This window comes from Varanus komodoensis, unplaced genomic scaffold (genome assembly GCF_004798865.1).
Source record: "Varanus komodoensis strain SLA01 unplaced genomic scaffold, ASM479886v1 scaffold18_3, whole genome shotgun sequence".
Lineage (NCBI taxonomy): Eukaryota > Metazoa > Chordata > Lepidosauria > Squamata > Varanidae > Varanus > Varanus komodoensis.
Window position 1 is genome coordinate 4,812,430 of NW_025335549.1, and position 18,268 is coordinate 4,830,697.

The 18,268-nt window shown below is 43.8% G+C and overlaps 1 protein-coding gene across 1 annotated transcript in view; it reads left to right on the forward strand.

Moving 5' to 3' along the window:
• Positions 1 to 3,171, forward strand: part of GRIA3 (glutamate ionotropic receptor AMPA type subunit 3) — a 139,718-nt gene extending 136,547 nt beyond the window's left edge. Inside the window, exons 13-14 of the mRNA XM_044427159.1 lie at positions 2,058 to 2,305; positions 3,012 to 3,171. Of these exons, the coding sequence (XP_044283094.1) occupies positions 2,058 to 2,305; positions 3,012 to 3,171 (408 nt within the window). The remainder of the gene's footprint in view (positions 1 to 2,057; positions 2,306 to 3,011) is intronic.
• The last annotated feature ends 15,097 nt before the right edge of the window (positions 3,172 to 18,268 follow it).

The window sequence follows — 18,268 nt, forward strand, 5'->3', positions numbered from 1 at the left end:
CTTCTCTTCTACCAGTAGCTTTGCTCCTGGAACTAAATGTGAGAAGATGTTTAAAGCAGCAGAAGTCTGGGAAAGGAATGAAATATGAAAGAGGGTTTTGCTCCCCTTGCGCAACTCACCTGGTGGTTTAAGGGTTTGCCTCCAATGGCACAGTTGGATTCATTCAGAACTGGGGAGCCTCTTCCTCTCTTTGATTGCCAGTTCCAAGAAGCCCAGTCATTTGACATGCTGAGTAAGGAAGATGGAGGCTGTAGTCTAGCTGTTTGTTTGTTTGTTTATTGAATTCGTATAAAAGCTGCCTGCTAGCATAAGGCTCTCTGGGCAGCCATTACAATAAAATATCGATAATAGCATTAATAAAATAATACAATTAAAATATTGTAATAAATAGACAAAATTAAACACCAGATCTCTCCCTCCACCAAATGTTAAAATTAATAAATTAAAATTAAAATTACAACCAGTGCTGTCATCTAAATAGTTTAGGTAGTGCCATAGGTGTGATGAGCGGGGGAAGCCCACAAATAGGGCAGGAGTGCCACAGCACCCTCCACCCATGTTCCCCAACCACTGTATGCACATGGGCATTTTGTGTCTGATGCTGGAGGGAAACTATAGCCTGCAGGACTAGTAGCCACTGCTTATTTTCCTTAAGTGTTAAAATGTCACAATCAAAATAAACTTTTAGAAAATAGAACCAACAGGAGAGCAGCAAATTAAAAGCAGATTGAGACACATTTTTCAGTGATTCAGTTAACCTAATGCCATTTCAAAGAAAGGTGCACTAGACAGAGAAGAATCTGAGAGACGGGGTAAGATGATCCTTCCTCAGAGAATGCTAAAGTCTAGAGCAGGGGTGTCCAACCTTTTGGTTTCTCTGGGCCACATTGGAAGAAGAAGAATTGTCTTGGGCTGCACATGAAATACACAAACACTAACAAAAACTGATGAGCAAAAGCCTGTGCATAATTTTTGTGATATCTACCTCCACAGATAAGCAAAAAAGTCCTCACATAATAATCCTAAGACAAGATACATACATCTGTTTTATGTGAGATTGTGGCACGACGTTGTCTGCAAAGTTCACGCTTGAGAACCACACAACTGAGTTACCAAAAAATTTGCAAAAAAAATCTCATAATGGCTTAAGGGAGTTTATGGTTTTGTGCTGGGCTGCATTCATAGCCCATCCTGAGCTGCATGCGGCCCGCAGGCCACAGGTTGGACACCCCTGGTCTAGAGCTTCCCACAGCTCTGCCATTAGGTGAGCGGTCTTAGCTATCTGGTTATTCTTAACTAACAGACTAGCTCACTTGACAGCAGGCAGTTCTTTCTATGCTTATTTCCTTCCAGTACCATTCAGCTTCATGCAGTCCTGTACACCAGTGTAGGCACAATATAGTGCCCTTCAGATGGTTTTGACTGTAGCACCCATCATCCCCGACCATTTGCCATGCTAGCTGGGGCCAAAGGGGGTTGTAGTCCATAACAACTGGATGAAGACTGCTATACAGAATTGCATGTGAGCAAGGCCATGTCCAGATGATGCTTTTGTCATGGAATCAGCCAGTGTCTTTCACGAAATATTACAAAGGGGTGCTTGGATGTCATTGTCTTCTACTTGGAACCCCGTGAGCTTTCTCATGACTTCTTCTGCCCCACAGAAAAATCATTCAGAAAGACAAAAGAGAAAAATTTCCATTCGACCATGGCAAAACCATAATAAATATTTGGGAAATGTGGGAGGAACTGATTATTCCAGGAAGTTCATAAGAACTCAAGAAAAGGGCTGGTGGCTCAAACTCAAAGTCTTTCTAGGTCCATCCGTATCACATTTCCCCCACATGATGACAATTGTCCTCTCCAACTGTTGTTTCCACATGACTGGCCTTCTGAGGCATCATGCTACTTTCAATCCTGGAGGCAGTCAACGCAACCAGCATTTTTCTCCATTGTTAATTTACTCCCCATCTTTCTTCTCAGGCCGGCTTCAGTTCAGAGGGCAATGTGAGTGTTGACTCTTCTCTTCTTTTATTTCTTTTTCTCCTCCCTCTTAGAGATCCAAAATAGCCGTCTATGAGAAAATGTGGTCATATATGAAGTCAGCAGAACCATCTGTGTTTGCCAAAACGACCGCGGATGGGGTGGCTCGCGTGAGGAAATCAAAGGGGAAGTTTGCCTTCCTGCTCGAATCGACCATGAATGAGTACATTGAACAACGAAAGCCCTGTGACACAATGAAAGTTGGTGGGAACCTGGATTCCAAAGGCTATGGTGTAGCAACTCCCAAAGGCTCAGCATTAAGGTGGGTGGAATAGTATAACAATATCCATGTTGTTATAGTATTCCACCTACCCTGATGTACTGTGTTGTCTTTTCTTTCTTGTGGATTTGAGGTAAACTTAACAAGTTTTCAAAAAAAAAAAAAAAAGGAAAAAACCTTTCAGTATTCCATGGAGTTTGATAAGACGGTAAATTATGGTTTCATTGACAATGCATCCATTTTTTTTCTAAATGTTCTCTCTGTGTTGTCCTTCCTGATTGTTTGTTGGTCTCTGTGTGTGCGCGTGCGTGTGTGTGTGTTTAATTTTACAGTCCAGTGGCTTTTTTCAATTTAAATGGTAAAAGCCCAAGTTTAAAATCCACCATATGTGACGAGTGTTAATTGCATGATGTGGTGTTCTCGTTGCCTTTTTTTCTTCCTCTTCTACGTCTCTTTTTTTTCCTCAATAGACAATTTCCCCATCCCGCACACTTCCGTTTTTTGAGCAAATGTTTATATATCCTCCATGCCACCTTCTAATATTTCACCCCGTTATTTGCTGTATCAAACACATTTTCTATAGTTCCACCTCCCCTGTGAAAAACAACAACAAAAATCAAAACAAATTTTTTCCTCTCTTTCTTTCTGGCCAATTTGTCCTCCTTGTGCTCCTCTCTTTATACGTTTGAACAACTTTTAACTGAGCATCTCTGCATGATTCTTACGAGTTATGTTTTATCGTTTCAAGAAATGCTGTTAACCTGGCAGTATTAAAACTGAATGAGCAAGGCCTCTTGGACAAATTGAAAAACAAATGGTGGTACGACAAAGGAGAGTGCGGCAGCGGGGGAGGTGACTCCAAGGTCAGCCTCAATGTCACCACAATCGGGTACCTTAGTCAAGAGTAATCGGCAAGGCTGTTATTTGATGCATCAGGGAAAACCAAAACCCCCCAAAGAGCCAGTATGGCGAAAACTGCCAGGGTCGAGGAACTCACTTGCCCAGTAGCTTGTTCAGTCCGGTCGTCCTTTCTTCTTCTTTTCTTCCTTTGCACTGCATACTGGTTCAGTCCATCCTGGGCCCTTATTTAACTAACAGAGAGAGAAGTATCTCCCTGCTGGAGCTGTTTAGCATAGGGAAGAGGTGAGTTAAAGGGAGATATCGTTGAAGTGTACGTAACCGTGTTTGGTCTGGAGAAAAAAGGCCCGGGGCATTTTTCTCCCTCTTTCATAATGCTAAAACCCTCTAATGGGACCCTGTGTGCTGACAAGTGGGAGATGTGGGACAGATAAAAGGAATTGGATGGTGGAATTTGGGGTGGCTGCCAGTCTGGATAGTTTTAAAAATGTATTGGACAAATCGGTGGAGGATTCATGGTTGGTCCCGATGGCTATGTGCTACCTCCAGTATCGGTCCATCGGTCTGTGGCAGGTGCCGGGGAAGATGTGCAGGAGAGTTTTATTGCATCCGTGTCCTACTTGTGGGGTTCTCTACATGCAGCTGGTTGGCCAGTGTGTGACCACAGTGCTGAACTAGGTGGACTTTTGGTGTGATCCAGAATGGATCACGTTCCTTGGTAGGACTCCAAAGGGCTGCCTTGGAGCACTTACCTTGCATCCCAAGCATGGCACAGCCCTTCCACTGTAGCCCCTCTAATGTGGCCTCTGAAGGTTAGGGGGCCCTCAAAGTTTATTATTTTATTTATTTATTAAAACATTTTTATGCCGCCCCATTCACCGAAGCCTCGGGGCGGCTTACAACAGAGTTCCAGTGAGAGGATGCCCTCAGAAGTGGGATTTTGCTAAGGAAGGACATGCTTCCTGGGGTGCAGTTGCAGTTTGCTTGTAGGGTGTACCTTTCCAATCCCAGCCTTGAGTGTTGTCTTTTTAGCACTGACTATTTCATAAGATAAGCCCTGCATGTAGAAAAGGAAGGCTCTTGTGTGGAAAAATCAGAGCATGGCTATTTCAATCTGTTGCTTGTCAGAAAACATTGTGTATTGGTTTGTTTTGTATAAACAATTGTTTATAGGATTGCCAAGGACTTTGCTGAAATTTAATTACTTGTTTCCTCAAGGTAAATATTCAATACTGTGAAAAGGAAAAAGCAGACAATGTGATTTGAAAGATCACAGTGTGATTTGTTGGTGCTGTTGCTGACAATTCTTTAATATTGTAGTTGTTGTTAGTCGCGAAGTCGTGTCCGACCCATCGTGACCCCATGGACAACACTCCTCCAGGCCTGCTGCTTTTTAAACCTGTGTATTAGCATGGTATATTGCACAGACTGATGGATACTGGGAAGATCTGGGAGCAGGAGTCTGCATTTGTAGCTTTGTTAGTGCTCTTAAGGGCAAATCCTATGCATTTTTAGGCAGAAAAAAGACCTACATTTCCCGGTGTGTCTGAACTAGCCATAACAAGTATTCTCTGTAAGTCATATTTTTGACAGAGTTGCTGATTCTTTCCCTGGCAATATGTCCTGTGCATTCCCATACACTGGCTCCAAGCCATTTAGAGTTTGAAGCATTGACAACATCGCTTTGAACTGGCCTCAGAAATGGACTGGAAGCCAGTGCTGTTAATGAAGCTGATTTCATGTCAGTCAGCCCAGTTAATAACCTAATAGCTCTGTTTCAAATTAACTGAAGCTTCCGAAGTAACCCCACATTTAACAATAATCCAGCTACATAGTTATCAGGATATGGATCCTTGTAGCCAGACTCTCTCTGTCCCGACAGGGTAGCAGCTGCTAGTAAGGCCATCGAGGCTGCAAGCAGCAGGAAGGGACCAGGAGTATCCCCAAAGCTGCATGCCTGGTTTTTGGGGGGAATGCAAGACAGGCTGAGCTTCATTGAACCTGCTAACTGCCTTGTCTGGGTTGAGCTCCATCTTTTGGCCCTCACCCTGTTCAGGCACCAGTTCAGGACATCCACTTGGGCTAAATAAAGAGAAAAGGTAGAGCCAGGTGCCATTGGCATAATAACAGCATCCCAGTCCACATAGGCATATCTAGGGATGTGTCCAAGCTCTGTGAAATCCGTCCCCTCCAGGTTTGCGGACTTCCTCTGCTGCTTGGCCATACCTTGGAAAGCAAGCTGAGCCAAGAGGAAGTCCAATGCACGTGCAGCGGGATGTTGGTTGCACTGTGGTTGTGTGGGGCTCCGTTCCTGGAAAGTGCCGCATGAGCAGTGGGCATACTCGCCAGAAATTTGAACTCACAGCTGTGCCAGAGGGAACTGGAGTCCAGGGAAGTGGCAGGAGCTGCCTGAGAAGGGAGCTATGCAGAGCCTTATCCTGTTCTACCCATTAGCAGAAGGTTGGGAGCACAGTGAGGAGGGCAGAGGTGGGCATTTTTTCCTCTCCAGATGTTTTGATCCATCCATCAACATCCATCAAGCCTAGCCGCCTTAGCCAACAGTGGGCAGTGGTGGGCCTTCTAGGCCAGAACAGCTGGTGGGCCACAAATTGCCCATTCCTGCAGTACTTTCTGCAGGAAGACCTTTAGAGTATGCTCAGCCTAGACTGTGTAGGCCAGCCTTCCTCATCCCGATGCTCTCAACATTGGCTGCACTACGACTCCCATACTCTCCGGACATGGCATTGACCGTATAGTCCCACAACGTAGGAGTGCATCCAGCTTAGGAAGGCTGGTGTAGACTTTGCAAGTGAAAACATTTTAATGACTTTCTCTGCTTGAGGTGCTCGCAGGACCAAAAAGGCATTCCTTTGCCCCACTGCAGGTATAATTCATGCAGACCTTTGCCCAATCTAATAACTTTATTAGGAAAGGGGAGTTCATAGAATTGATTCAGTTAATTGAACAGCAGTACCCCAAAGGGCTCCATTACATTGGCCAAATTGCTAATTTTCCTCCATACTAAATGTTCCAAAGACAGACAGACAGACAGACAGACAGACAGACAGATACAAACCCATTTGTGGCAACATTATTGATAAGTGAGGGTGCAAGCAATACATGTAGCTCCCTCCTACATTTTTTCACAAGTGCTGCTTTAATCTGTAAAGCGAGTAGAATAATAATTCCTTTTAATTGTATTTGGATCACAGCAAAACCTGAAGCAACCCCTCAGCCCATAGCATGATTAAAGCAAAGGTGTTTCTAGGTGATTTTCTTCCATCGCTACCCCCAAGAATAAAAGTGAAGTGAAGAGATCTCCAAGCATTCATCTGATCTCAAAAGCTTATTCCCTATTCTGATCTTTAATAAAATGTTACCTGGGTGAGAAAGTGAAATGTTTAATTTCCTGCTTGCTCGTGCTTTCATCTTATGAAAAGCACCCGATGGCAGAGACTCTCTTGTCACAGCAGTGCCAAGAGGGACTGCAAAGTTCTGAGTAGGAAGGGACATCACTGCCTCTGAGTAACTGGGCGAGGTTAGCAGTGACTGCCGATCATCAGGAGTGTTGTCATGAGTTGGGCATGGCTGGGTGGTGAGAATGTAGATTCACCAAAGGAACAAGCGGGCCCAGGAGCCCTCGGAAAGCTGGAGCTAATTATGGGGACAGGTGGCATCCAGGTTGCTACAGAGCCACAGTGGAAGATGACTATTGCGTGTGGACCTGTTCACTTTGTGGGCTTCCCAGCAGCATCTGGTTGGCGGGGGCTCTTATGCTCTTAACTGTTGTTGTTAGTCACAAAGTCATGCCCGACCCATCACAATCCCATGGACAACTTTCCTCCAGGCCTTCCTGTCCTCCACCATCCCCAGGAGTCCACTTACGCTCACGCCGACTGCTTCAGTGACCCCATCCAGCCACCTCATCCTCTGCCGTCCCCTCCTTCTTTTGCCGTCAGTTGATCCCAGCAACAGGGTCTTCTCCAGGGAGTCCTTCCTTCTCATTAGGTGGCCAAAGTATTTGAGTTTCATCTTCAGTATCTGGCCTTCTAAAGAGCAGTCAGGGTTGATTTCCTTTGAGATTGGCCGGTTTGATCTCTTTGCAGCTCTTAACTGTATTTTTTGTCTAATAATACTGTTTGCCTAATGGAGATAGGGGAAGGCCACGTCTCTTTTTCATATTTGTCTGAGCATTTGATAAAACTCGGATTCTGTTCATTTCTGCCATTCAGATGACGCTGTAGTGTGGATAAGTCACTGGAGGTCTAGGAGCAAAACTTCGGAACAGTAAGAGTTGTTTGCACCTTCAAAAAGTTCCACCCTTAAAGGCAGCAAAATCACTTTAATGTAATGCATTCAACAGTGAGACAGGGAAAAATGAATCTGTAAGGTTTGATTCCCCTCAGGATCTCATTTTTCCAATACTAAGTTTGTTCCATCCCATTTCTACATTAGCTGGCTCCTTTTTTTAAAGAGTGTATGAAGAAGCATTAGTAGTTCCGTGCATATTTTCATAATATAGATCATTGTATGCATTTCTTTTCAAATCTGTGTATCTTTACACTCAATTTTTCCATTAGATAAAATGTATTTGTAGACTTTTTTCACATATCAAATGTTTGCATTTGGTAAATATTTTGTGGACTTCATGTTTCAGTCTGTGACATTTTGCTTTGTTTTTCTTTTTTTTAATGCACAGAAATTCACATTATTTTTGAATGTAAACCTCCATCTCCCACCATGCACACCCCTTTGTCCACACAAACACATCTCTGAACATATTCATTCTTTAATGCATCCCTCTAAGGGCCAAACTAAGCATTCTGTCTTGTCTGCATGGCAGAGTGAGGTGTTCTAGTTTTCTTTACTTCTGTTTAAACACATAGCAGATTCAGAGTAGTCGCCTGCTGCGCTAGGAATGGGGATTAAACATTTCCATCCTAACTCTTTTTTTGTGAAATTCCACTTCACTCACCCCCTGTAGGAGTTTAAAGGAAGAAAAAAGTTTCTGTTGTCTAAGCTAAGGGTCATCCCCGTGTCCTTTTATGACAATGAATTCCTCAAATTAGTTATACGGGGAGCAGAGACACTACAGGGAGTGAAACAAACAAACGTCAGGTATGCCCAAGTATTTGGGGTGCCTGAGGCAGCTCTGAAATGAATGCTGCTTAAGGAGGCATTAAGCTGGTCCTGTAACATAGAATGAAAATGGAAATAAAAACTTGCTTCCCTGTTCTGAAGCTGAAAATTGCTCCCTTGCTTGCTTGCTCTCTCACTTGCCTGAACACAACACTGCTCTTAAGAGTGGCAGTCCTTTTCTGCACTAAACCTCCATCATCCAGGCCATGTCACCTGGGATTTCAATATGGGTCAAACCACTTGTCTGTGCCAGATGCAAACATTTTTCCATATTGAGGCATTTGCTGAAGCCCTTTCAAACAGCTTAAAGGCTGGTGGGATTTTTTCATAAGAAGAATAAGAAGTCAAAGTATTTATGTATTTATTTACTTATTTATCCTTCCCTCTTGGAACATTACAAATGTGTTGTGCGTATCTCTTTTGGCAGTGCATCTGCTCAAAATAGCTTCTCTTCCTAAAGTGGCATTTTATGCTTGTTTAATATTGCAGGCTGTGATGTCCAACACTTTAAAAGCATCTATTCCCACTTGTAAATAAAGCCAGTTCAGTTGCAGTTGTTCAAGAAGGTGTAAACTGGGTTTGCATATCCTTTGAGGAAAATACTCCTGGCTGGCATGATGATTTTGCAGGAGGCAGAACTGGAGACTAAGAATTCTCAAACTTTGCTTCCAACTATGACTTGGGCATCACATTATTGGGATGGTAGGCCTTAGTCTTGGTAGCCCCACCAATGCTCAGTTCAGACAATGTAGATACTTAGAAAAAAATCAAAGTGCCCACATTGTGTTACTTTTAACCTATTTATTTAAAATTTTGTATCCCAATGTTGCATTAAAAGAATACTTGTACTGGGAGCTTGTACCATATTTCAAAAATGGTGATACAATTAACCCCAAAATATAAGTAATTAAAACATTCAGAGCATATAAAAACACCATAAAATACAATCCCAAATATGTTGCCCATCTTAAGAAAATATCCATGCATCTTCATGGTCTTCTGTGACCTTGGCCATCAGTTATCCCTGCCTTGATCGTAGACACAGTTAACCCAGGTTTAAAAAAAGAAAAACCCTTGAGTGTCTGTTGCTGCTGCTGCTGTTATTGTTGTTTAAGTAGCTCATGACAAGGCATGAATTGTAAAAATAAATGACACATCCCAGTACGCAGACGTGCCTTCTCGCATGAATGTCTGGGACCTTGCTGGATCCCACAGAGTGTTCTCCTGAATCAGTGGGGCTTCTTTTGCATAATGCACTTAAAATAGGAATGTGCGTGCTTAATGACACATGCTTTTCCCCTGCCTTTCTCCTCCTGTGAATCCCCTACCTTCTTTCCTAGGAGATGTTATCCCCCTCACATCTCAGGCTTGGCACTTGGTAATTTCATGCCTACCTACACTAATCCTTTATGTCAAGTTCTGATTATGACCTTGAATAAGTATTTAACCACCCACATGTTTCCACCCACTCTGTGCTTGTCACCATTGTGAAGTATTGATAATAATAAAGTGACGAGCTGGTTAAATTTGATGCTAAGGGAATCTGAAGTGGTGTGTTGTGGGGGGATAGGCTTATCTACTCAAACAGCAGGAGAGGCACGCTAGCAGCCTCTGCTCAGACATGTGAACTGAAGCATGGAACTGCTGCTGGACTTTAGGCCAAGCCAGTCTTGTGTCTCTTTTTGCTGGGGCTGTAACTCAGAGCAGTATCCCCCAACTTCTCTCTTTTCTCCTTCCCAGCAGATCAAGAGTAGAGACTTCTAGCTACAGTCTTATTATGCTAATCTGGGCCGGGCAGGATACAAAATGAGTAATAGAAAGGTTGCGAGCAAGAAACATCCAGTTAGTGAGCCAGCTAATTTGGGATTGGGTTCTCCTCATGCCAGGAGTCAATTCCAGCTGAGCCCCCCTCTTTCCTTCTCTACAAAATGGAGGTTCCCACTGCTTGTGGGAATGCTTGCTGGCCCAGTTTAATTGCCTTGCTGTCCTGACCTTAATTTGGCCCCCTCTGCCCCACCATGTTCTCTTTCAAACCAGAACTGGTCTGATTCTCACCAGTTGCTTGGCTTAACTCAAAACTCACTGGCCTTGGAATTCCAGCTAAGAATTCCAACTCTTCCTTTTCTTCCAATTCAGATTTAGGGTCAGGGTTAGGGTATCCTGCTTGGGAGGAGTAAGCCCTGACCCCACAAGCATATGTATCATCAGCAAATGGGATTGGTATATGAAAGGATCAGCCAGCAGGAGACGGGGGGCACCATTGGCTGATTCCTAGAGAATGACTGCTAGTCAGAACAGATGCAATACAGAGCTAGGTGGCCACACATTCTGGCCTGTACAAGGAAGCTTTCTCTTAATGTGTAAAGTGGTGTTTATATAAGGATCTGAAAATAGATCTGCATGATTGCTAGTAGATCCGTGGGGGAGTTTGATGCCTGGGCTTGCGCAAGATCCCCTTCCATGGATCTGGGAGTGCTAGTGTGGTAATTATGCAAAGCACATTTGCCACAGCTGGGGCATGTAGTGATGCAGTGCTGTTTTTACTGGCTGGGTTCACACATCATGAGAAACAACTCCGTCTGGTTTCCATGGTTTTTTGCCTTGATGTGCCTGACAGACAATTAAGTGGTTTCTGGATTTCATCCATCAAGTACAGAAAGTTCTGCAGATGAACAGAAGAGCTGCATCTATGGGTTTGGAGAAGCTTTATGATCAGTCAGTCCTTGAGTTTCTCTGCAGCTTCTTCCGCCTTCCTCTGAGGGATGCATCAGCATCTCAGTTCCTGTATCTGTTCAGTTCTATTGGTCTTGTATTGTATATACATGTCGATCCTTACAGATTATCCACACCTCTGTAACTCATGCCCTGCTGACCTTGCTTTGTCTAAAGTACTCTGGCGAGTGGATGGCTCATGTATTAGGGGCATATGCCCTTCTTCTCTTACTGGGGTAGAAAGAAACTGTAGATACAGACAATCGTCCTTCTTGGCTACTGTGCATCCTTCAGTATGTCTGAGAGTGATGACACAGTAGTAGGCAAGTAAGACTGGGAAAGAGCCCAGTCTGAAACCCTGCAGACTCACTGCCTGTCCATGGAAGCCTTGCTGAGTCAGACAGTTCCATGCTCTAAAGCCTCATGCAGCACGTTCCTAAACAGGCCTCCTGATGGAGCTGGGAGGCCATCAGTGCTCCTCCTTTTGAACTGACTGGAGACTCTGAGACAAGTCTGGGGAACATTATCAGAAGGGAAATCCAATCCTTGTGAAACCTTGATTCAGCGGGTATTTTGAATATTACAGAGGAATGGCATTTCATATATGATATGGAGGTCAGACTAGATGGCCCGGGAGACCCCTTCTGACTCGCTCTGTTTCTATGTTTCTATATCTGGGAGCATCTGAGATTTTTGCAGTTGTGTTGAAAGAGGGATTTATTTATGCATGCATGCGTTCCAGCCATGATTATTGCCTAAAGCAGCTTATCAATGAAATTCTGCATGACATTGCAATCTCACAAGGATAAAACTGGGATTGTGGCTGGATGCAAGGTGAATGAAAAAATCATAGTTTGGGATCCAAGATCCCTCAGAGGAAGGGCGGAAAAAGCTGCAGAGAAACTCATAAAGCTTCTCCAAACCCATAGATGCAGCTCTTCTGTTCATCTGCAGAACTTTCTGTAGTTGATGGATGAAATCCAGAATCCAGGGCCTTCCTTCTAGGAAGATTAAAATGAGCTGCAGCTTTTCTCACTTCTGTATGTGAGTAACTGCCCAGTGAGGAGTGTGATTTCTTCTATACAACCATTGAAGGTAGATGGTTTCTTCTCCTTTGTACCCCATCCATAACGAATGTGTTAATTTCCTCCCCTTCCCATCTACTATGTCAGATATACTACTTCTGCGCATAGAGGCATACCTGTAGCCAGATCAGTTATGCAGAAGGGAACTATAGGACTTCGGAATCATTGTAAACCTGCCAGAATATAAATACACATAATCTGATATGTTTGCTTAATGGTATTGCTTCACAGGGACCAATTCAGCAAGATATTGCTTGCATGTTTTTCTTCCCATCTCCACAAGTAACAGAGGTAGGATTTGGCTTTTTAAAAGTAGGAGTTCAACATTTTGCAGGAGAGTGGCTGTTTATCCCTGATCACAGGGGCTGGCGTCAAGAATTGACACGGTCGGGCACTTGCTGGCCCACGCCCCAGCAGGGGCCCACTGACAGCAGCCTCCTGGACTTCCTTCTCCTCTCCATCAAGTTTGTCCACCTGCCTTTTGCTCTTGCCCAGGTGAGAAGGAAGAACAACAGGTGCTCCTTTTGATTTTCTCCCCTGTGTCTTGACCTGTAAAGCAAGCAAGAGGTGGCGAGAAGGTCCACCCGACAAGAGAGGGGTCCCATTGAGGCTGCCTTGCCCTCAGAAACCTGGAACCAGCAGTGCCTGAGGAATATAGGTTCTCCCTCCTCATGGCTATGGCCTCATCTAGGAGCAATGTGTCCGTGGACTACTTAAATATTTATTCCCAAAAATAAATATTTATTGCTGAGAAAGCAAAAACGGCATGTAAGGAAACCTTCCTAAGGAGGGCGGAACAGGTGGCACCTGGGTGCTTCACTTGCTACCAAGGGTTCTTTCGCAAGCCCTTCCCATTTCTGTGGGCAGCCCAGAAGCATTTGCAGGGCTACCTGTTCCAGGTACCATCTTGCACTTTGTGCCTGTACGGGAGGCATCTGCAGGCAGCCCCACGTGTGTCTGTCGTTTCCGTTGCAGCCCCTCCTGCAGCTGTACATGCCAATGAAAAATCTACCTTGACATCTCGGAATTTCCAGGAGGTGCTGGGGGACGGAGGGAGAGGTTCTTGTGAGTTGGCTAATGAAATATGTCAGCTTGACAATGTGCCAGCCACTGATGAGTAGTACTTTATTTTTGGGAAGCAAACATAAGGAGCAGCGAAACCAAGCAGCGAGCCTTTTCCCTGATAATGTTACATTTGGGGAAAACAGGTACAATCCTGCTCAGCAAAGGGCTTCCTGTGCTTCATTGGCCCAATTATCTCTCCCCAGGAGGCAAATCCTGGAGACAGATGATGGAAGGGAGTTTCACAACAAATTCCCTTGCTAATTGAATTCAAGGGACAGACATGAAGTTCAAGCATAGATTTTGACAAGGTACTTTCCTTAAAGACAGATCTCCTTTTCTCCCCACTTTGAGAATGTCAGACAGATGAAATTTTCAAAGTATACCTCCTGAAATTCCGGTGTGCTTTTACAGATTAATGTGTGTGAATGGAACAGGAAGTTGTTCAGAAATGGGTGTCGGGATCAGGTGCTCTCATGAGGGGTGTGAGGTTGGCTGCATCCTGAGGAGTTTGTTACCCACAAGAACAGTATTTCCAAGATGTCGCGCTGGGGCCCAAATGCTCAAGATCAAATAGCACATTTCCATGTGTGCCTGAGCCATTGTCAGGAGCCAGGAGCATCACTGGAGCACGTTGAACCTCCACATGCCAATCCTGCCTGCTCTGTTTCAGAAGAAGGAGCAGGAAATTGCTGGAGGGAGCAGAAGGAACAGGGGCTGCCACTGCCCGCTCGTCTGCCCTTCCTTTGTGGACTGCAGACCTGCCCAGAGGTGAGCTCAGAGGGAAAGCAAGTGACCAGCTCCAGGAAGAAGGTACACTGCATGTCTCTGCCACTGCTCCTCCCTCTTGATTTGCGAAGGTTGCTCTTCATTCCAGTTATTTATTACATTTCTGTTCTGGCCAATAGCCAAAGCTCTTGCAAGCAAAAACTTTTCTTCCCAAATGGTTTCCCAAGACAGGGTTCATTCACTTTCTCTTTTGGGGACTTTAAGTTTGATTCAGCCCAATTGTGAATCAATGGACATGTTTGATTGTTATTTTTTAAGCCTACAAGAATGTGTACTTCTAATAGACACATTTTGGAGCAGATATTTTCCAAACGAACATGTTTTAATGCTCCCTTTTTTCTAAAGTAGACATTCTTGGCAAACTTTCCCCCCTATAATAATGTGATTCTGTGCCTTATCCTCACTATTGTGTGTGTTTTTGGGCTCATTTCCCCTGGAAGTATGCATTCTTGTACAAACATTTAAGGAATGAACTGTAAGGGAGAGTGCAGATTTCAGTCCACGACTCTGTTTAGGTTTCCCCACTGGTGCAGCAGTGTGAATTTGGTAAACACACATAAACATCTGGACAGAACAATTCTCCCCTTATCCCAGTTTCCCAAAGAATGCAAGACCTGCACGTAGAAGAAGAAATCAGAATTGCCCAGCTCTGTGCATGAAAGTACTTTCACCAGATCCTGCTCATATGCTAGACCCGTGGTGGTGTACCTGTGGCACGCATTCAGCAGCAGGCACGCAGAGCCCTCTCTGTTGGCACGCGAGCCAAGTCGCCCCAGCATTGCCCCAGCAGCCGTGCATTGGATAGCAGCGCACACAGGGGCCAGGCGCATGTTCGGAAAGGAGTCACAGTGCCAGGCGATGACGTCACATGTCACAACTCATTAGTCGCTCTCATCCAAGTGCACTGCCAAGGAGATATAGATAGAGAGATAGATATAGATATAGATATAGATATAGATACATTTGCTTGGACTGGCTGTGAGTTTTAATACATTTGTTTTTATTAACACAAGATTTTAGCTTTGAGTTTTCTTATGAAAAATTGAAATTTAATATCTAAGATTTAGCAAAGAGATGTTCTAATTAACAGACTGAGATTCTTTTAATGTTGTGCTGTCCCCCAGCATATTTGAATCTGCAGTGTCATATTTAGTTGTTTGTGAAGAATTTATGAAAACTAAAACCTCAGTATTCAGGTTATATTGCAGCGTTGGCACTTTGCGATAAGTAAGTGGGTTTGGGGTTGTATTTGGGCATTTATAGAACTAAAAGGAGAAAAATGAATACCTGATACAGTAAACTTACGCCCTGCAAATGGCCACCATTTTTATATAGTACTCTCTGTAGACAAGCTGAAACAAGTTCCCTGTAGACAAACTCAAGTTTGGGTTTCCATCACAAGATGCAACTGAAGAGCTATAATGTTCAAAAAGTCAAGACAGGAGAACAAATATGTGAAGCAATTGTGAATAATCAAGTCTCGGAAGACTCAGAAACTAGAGGCAAGGGCTTCTCAAAGAAGACAACAGGTGCAGGCAAGGAGAGGGGGTAAGAGAAGCAGGGGCTTGCTCTTTCAGCACTGTGAGGGTGAGTCAAGACCTGAGAACCTAAGTCAGAACAAAAGAGCAATCAAGAGCAGAGGGGAAGAGAGAAGACAAGACTGGACAGCAAGCCAGTAGCCCTGACCAAAGAGAGAACCAAGGAGACCTAAGGAGCTGTGCAGTTCAGGCAGAAACAACAATCCATTGAAACACAAAGTCATGAGTCAGAGCCACATGAAATGGGCAGCATCTGGGTCCTGTGAAAAGGGGTCCCTATTAAAATTGTGACAAACATTTGAGTTGGAAATTGGTGCATTGAATACAACCCGGATCCAACCTGCTTACAGCAATTTTCATTTCTTAATTCAGTACATGTGCATTATTGCATTAGCATCCATGATATTGGCAGTATAAAACATAATCTGTATGTGCCACATTGATAAAAGATATAAACAGACCCCAGTCAAGGCCAATGTTAACATCAGGCAGAAATAACAACATCTCCACAGAAGCCTGTGCAAAGGTTTGCAAGATGAAATAACCTCTGGCTTTATAAAAAGCTCCTTCAGAGATACACACAGCTGTGTGCCCTTCTGTATCCATCCTGCTTATTGCGTGTTTTAATCTTGTAGTTTGCCCTTCTGCTCTTGGGGAAGAAAAATAGAAAAGGATAGAAAAAGCTGCATTATTTTCCACCAAGAGAACAGTAGAGATCAAAGGCTAAATAGGCACACTTGAAAGCAACTAAGAAAGAAATGTTTTCAATTGCTTAGAAGGAAACCAATTACAGAAACAAATATATTAATGGTAAATGGAAGAGAAGGTCTGATGTGATGCCTTGATGCTACACTTCTTAACTCATCAAGGAAATTTAGCACTTTAACAGCTAATTTTCATAGGTTACAGAAGAGTCAACTGTAAATTGCCTCCTATCTCCTGATATTAAAAAAATTAATAATTTGTGTTCTGAGATAGGGAGGAAAACTCAACAGACTAATTGAGGTTTGTTATTTAAGGAATCTGAATACTGATGTATTTAAGTGGCATCTTAGGAAAACACACTCCAGGAAAGAGACGTGATTATGCTATTCTTGGCCAACATCTGCATTCATTACGTCTATTGTTGCTAGGCATTAAAACATAAAGCAACAACTGCTTTATAAATCGATAAGGTGGGTTTGTGTTAGCAAATATCAGCGTACTGCAGAGGTAAACCACTTGGTGCTCTGCAGATGTTTTGAACTACAACCCTCATCAGTCCCCCTGAATGGGACTTGTATGCCAAAACATCCAGAGGCCAAGACATTGCCAAGTGCCACACATCAGTAATGATGCCCTGCAGGGCATCTTAGCAGGGGGGTGATAAGCCTTGGGGTTTTTTTCCATCCATGAGATTGAAAGAGGCATTCATAATCTAGGTTTGAGAGACTGGGTTTGGTTTGCTGGGTCACAAGTTGGGTGCAGCAGTGTATACAACATTTATTTTGCATCCATGGGTGTCAAGCTCCCAACAGACAAATGAAACAAAACATTTGTCTTGTTTTCAGACACTTCAACATCTATAGAACTGCGCTCTTATCACATGTGGAAATATTTGCCCAGTATATAAGAGTCCTCAGGGCCTTGATGAGAGAATGCATTGATGTGCTTGATGGAAACAAGTTGGCATTTAATGTGAAGGATACTTTATTTACCTAAATAGAGTTTGCCAGTCTAGCAAACAGATTTGCTCAAATGTTTTGTTGTGCAAAGCCTAATGTGTCTCTCTAAGTTCTCAAGCTAAAAATGCTACCAAAAGATGCAACTGCTCATCCATATTTAAATTGTTATTTCCTAACTCAAACAAGTAGCTAGGTGGGCATGACTTTCTAGTGCTTGAGCCTACTGCTCCCTGGACCTTCTGACATTTATTTTATTTCTTGATTGTTATTTTTATTAATGTTTTTGTCAGTTGGTTTGCTTGTTTCCTAATTGTTTGAGGCTGGCATGCCTAAAATGTACTTGGAGTCCCATCATTACTTGAGTTGAAAGGAGGGGTGTCGAGTTTTGGAGTCCATTTACTGTACTCTGGTTCTTCAGCGAGTTACTTTTCATTCTGTCCTGGTTATTTTCCTTCTGGGAAAGGAGTGTTGTGTGACCAGACATGCCTGCCCTGGCAGCCATTTTGTGTGAGACCCACAACCTTATCTCAATGTTCCAAATGTTAAGTGTCCACTAACCCAAAGTGGTTAACCCACTAACCTGGGACACTCACATGCTACCAGATGCTTCTGGCAGGAGATGCAGACCTGAATACAAAACCTGTGTTCTGTTCCTCCATTTAATGACTGCTGGGAAAGGGTGGTCAGCTTTAGACAGGCAAACAGCCTCCACACAGTCTCTCTTGACCATATCTGTGGGGTTCTGTGGATAGGTAGTTTGCCACCCTGGAAAATTTGGCGGCAAGGCATCCGTGGGCATGCTAAACCCATACTTTACTGGACAGAGACTGTGCTCTTAAATTCTCTTACAGGTTGTAGTCTAGGATAAAATATTCCATGCAGGTGTTCTCAGGTTCATTCTCCCATTAAAGAACGAGGTAGGAGAGTCTGTGGGACACGCTTCTGCCTGAGATGCTGAATCACCATTAGAACCGTGCGTACTGAGCTTGATGGAGCTGGAATGAGGCAGTGGCCTGTGGAGCAGCGGAAAGGGTTCCCTGATGGTAGAAAAGCTAAAAGCCAGGGCAGTTCCAAGAAGGTCCATCATGCAGCCCACCAGTCATGGATGTCTGAACCATTTGCATGTCGAAGGGCTTGCTTCTCCATGCAAGGCCTTTA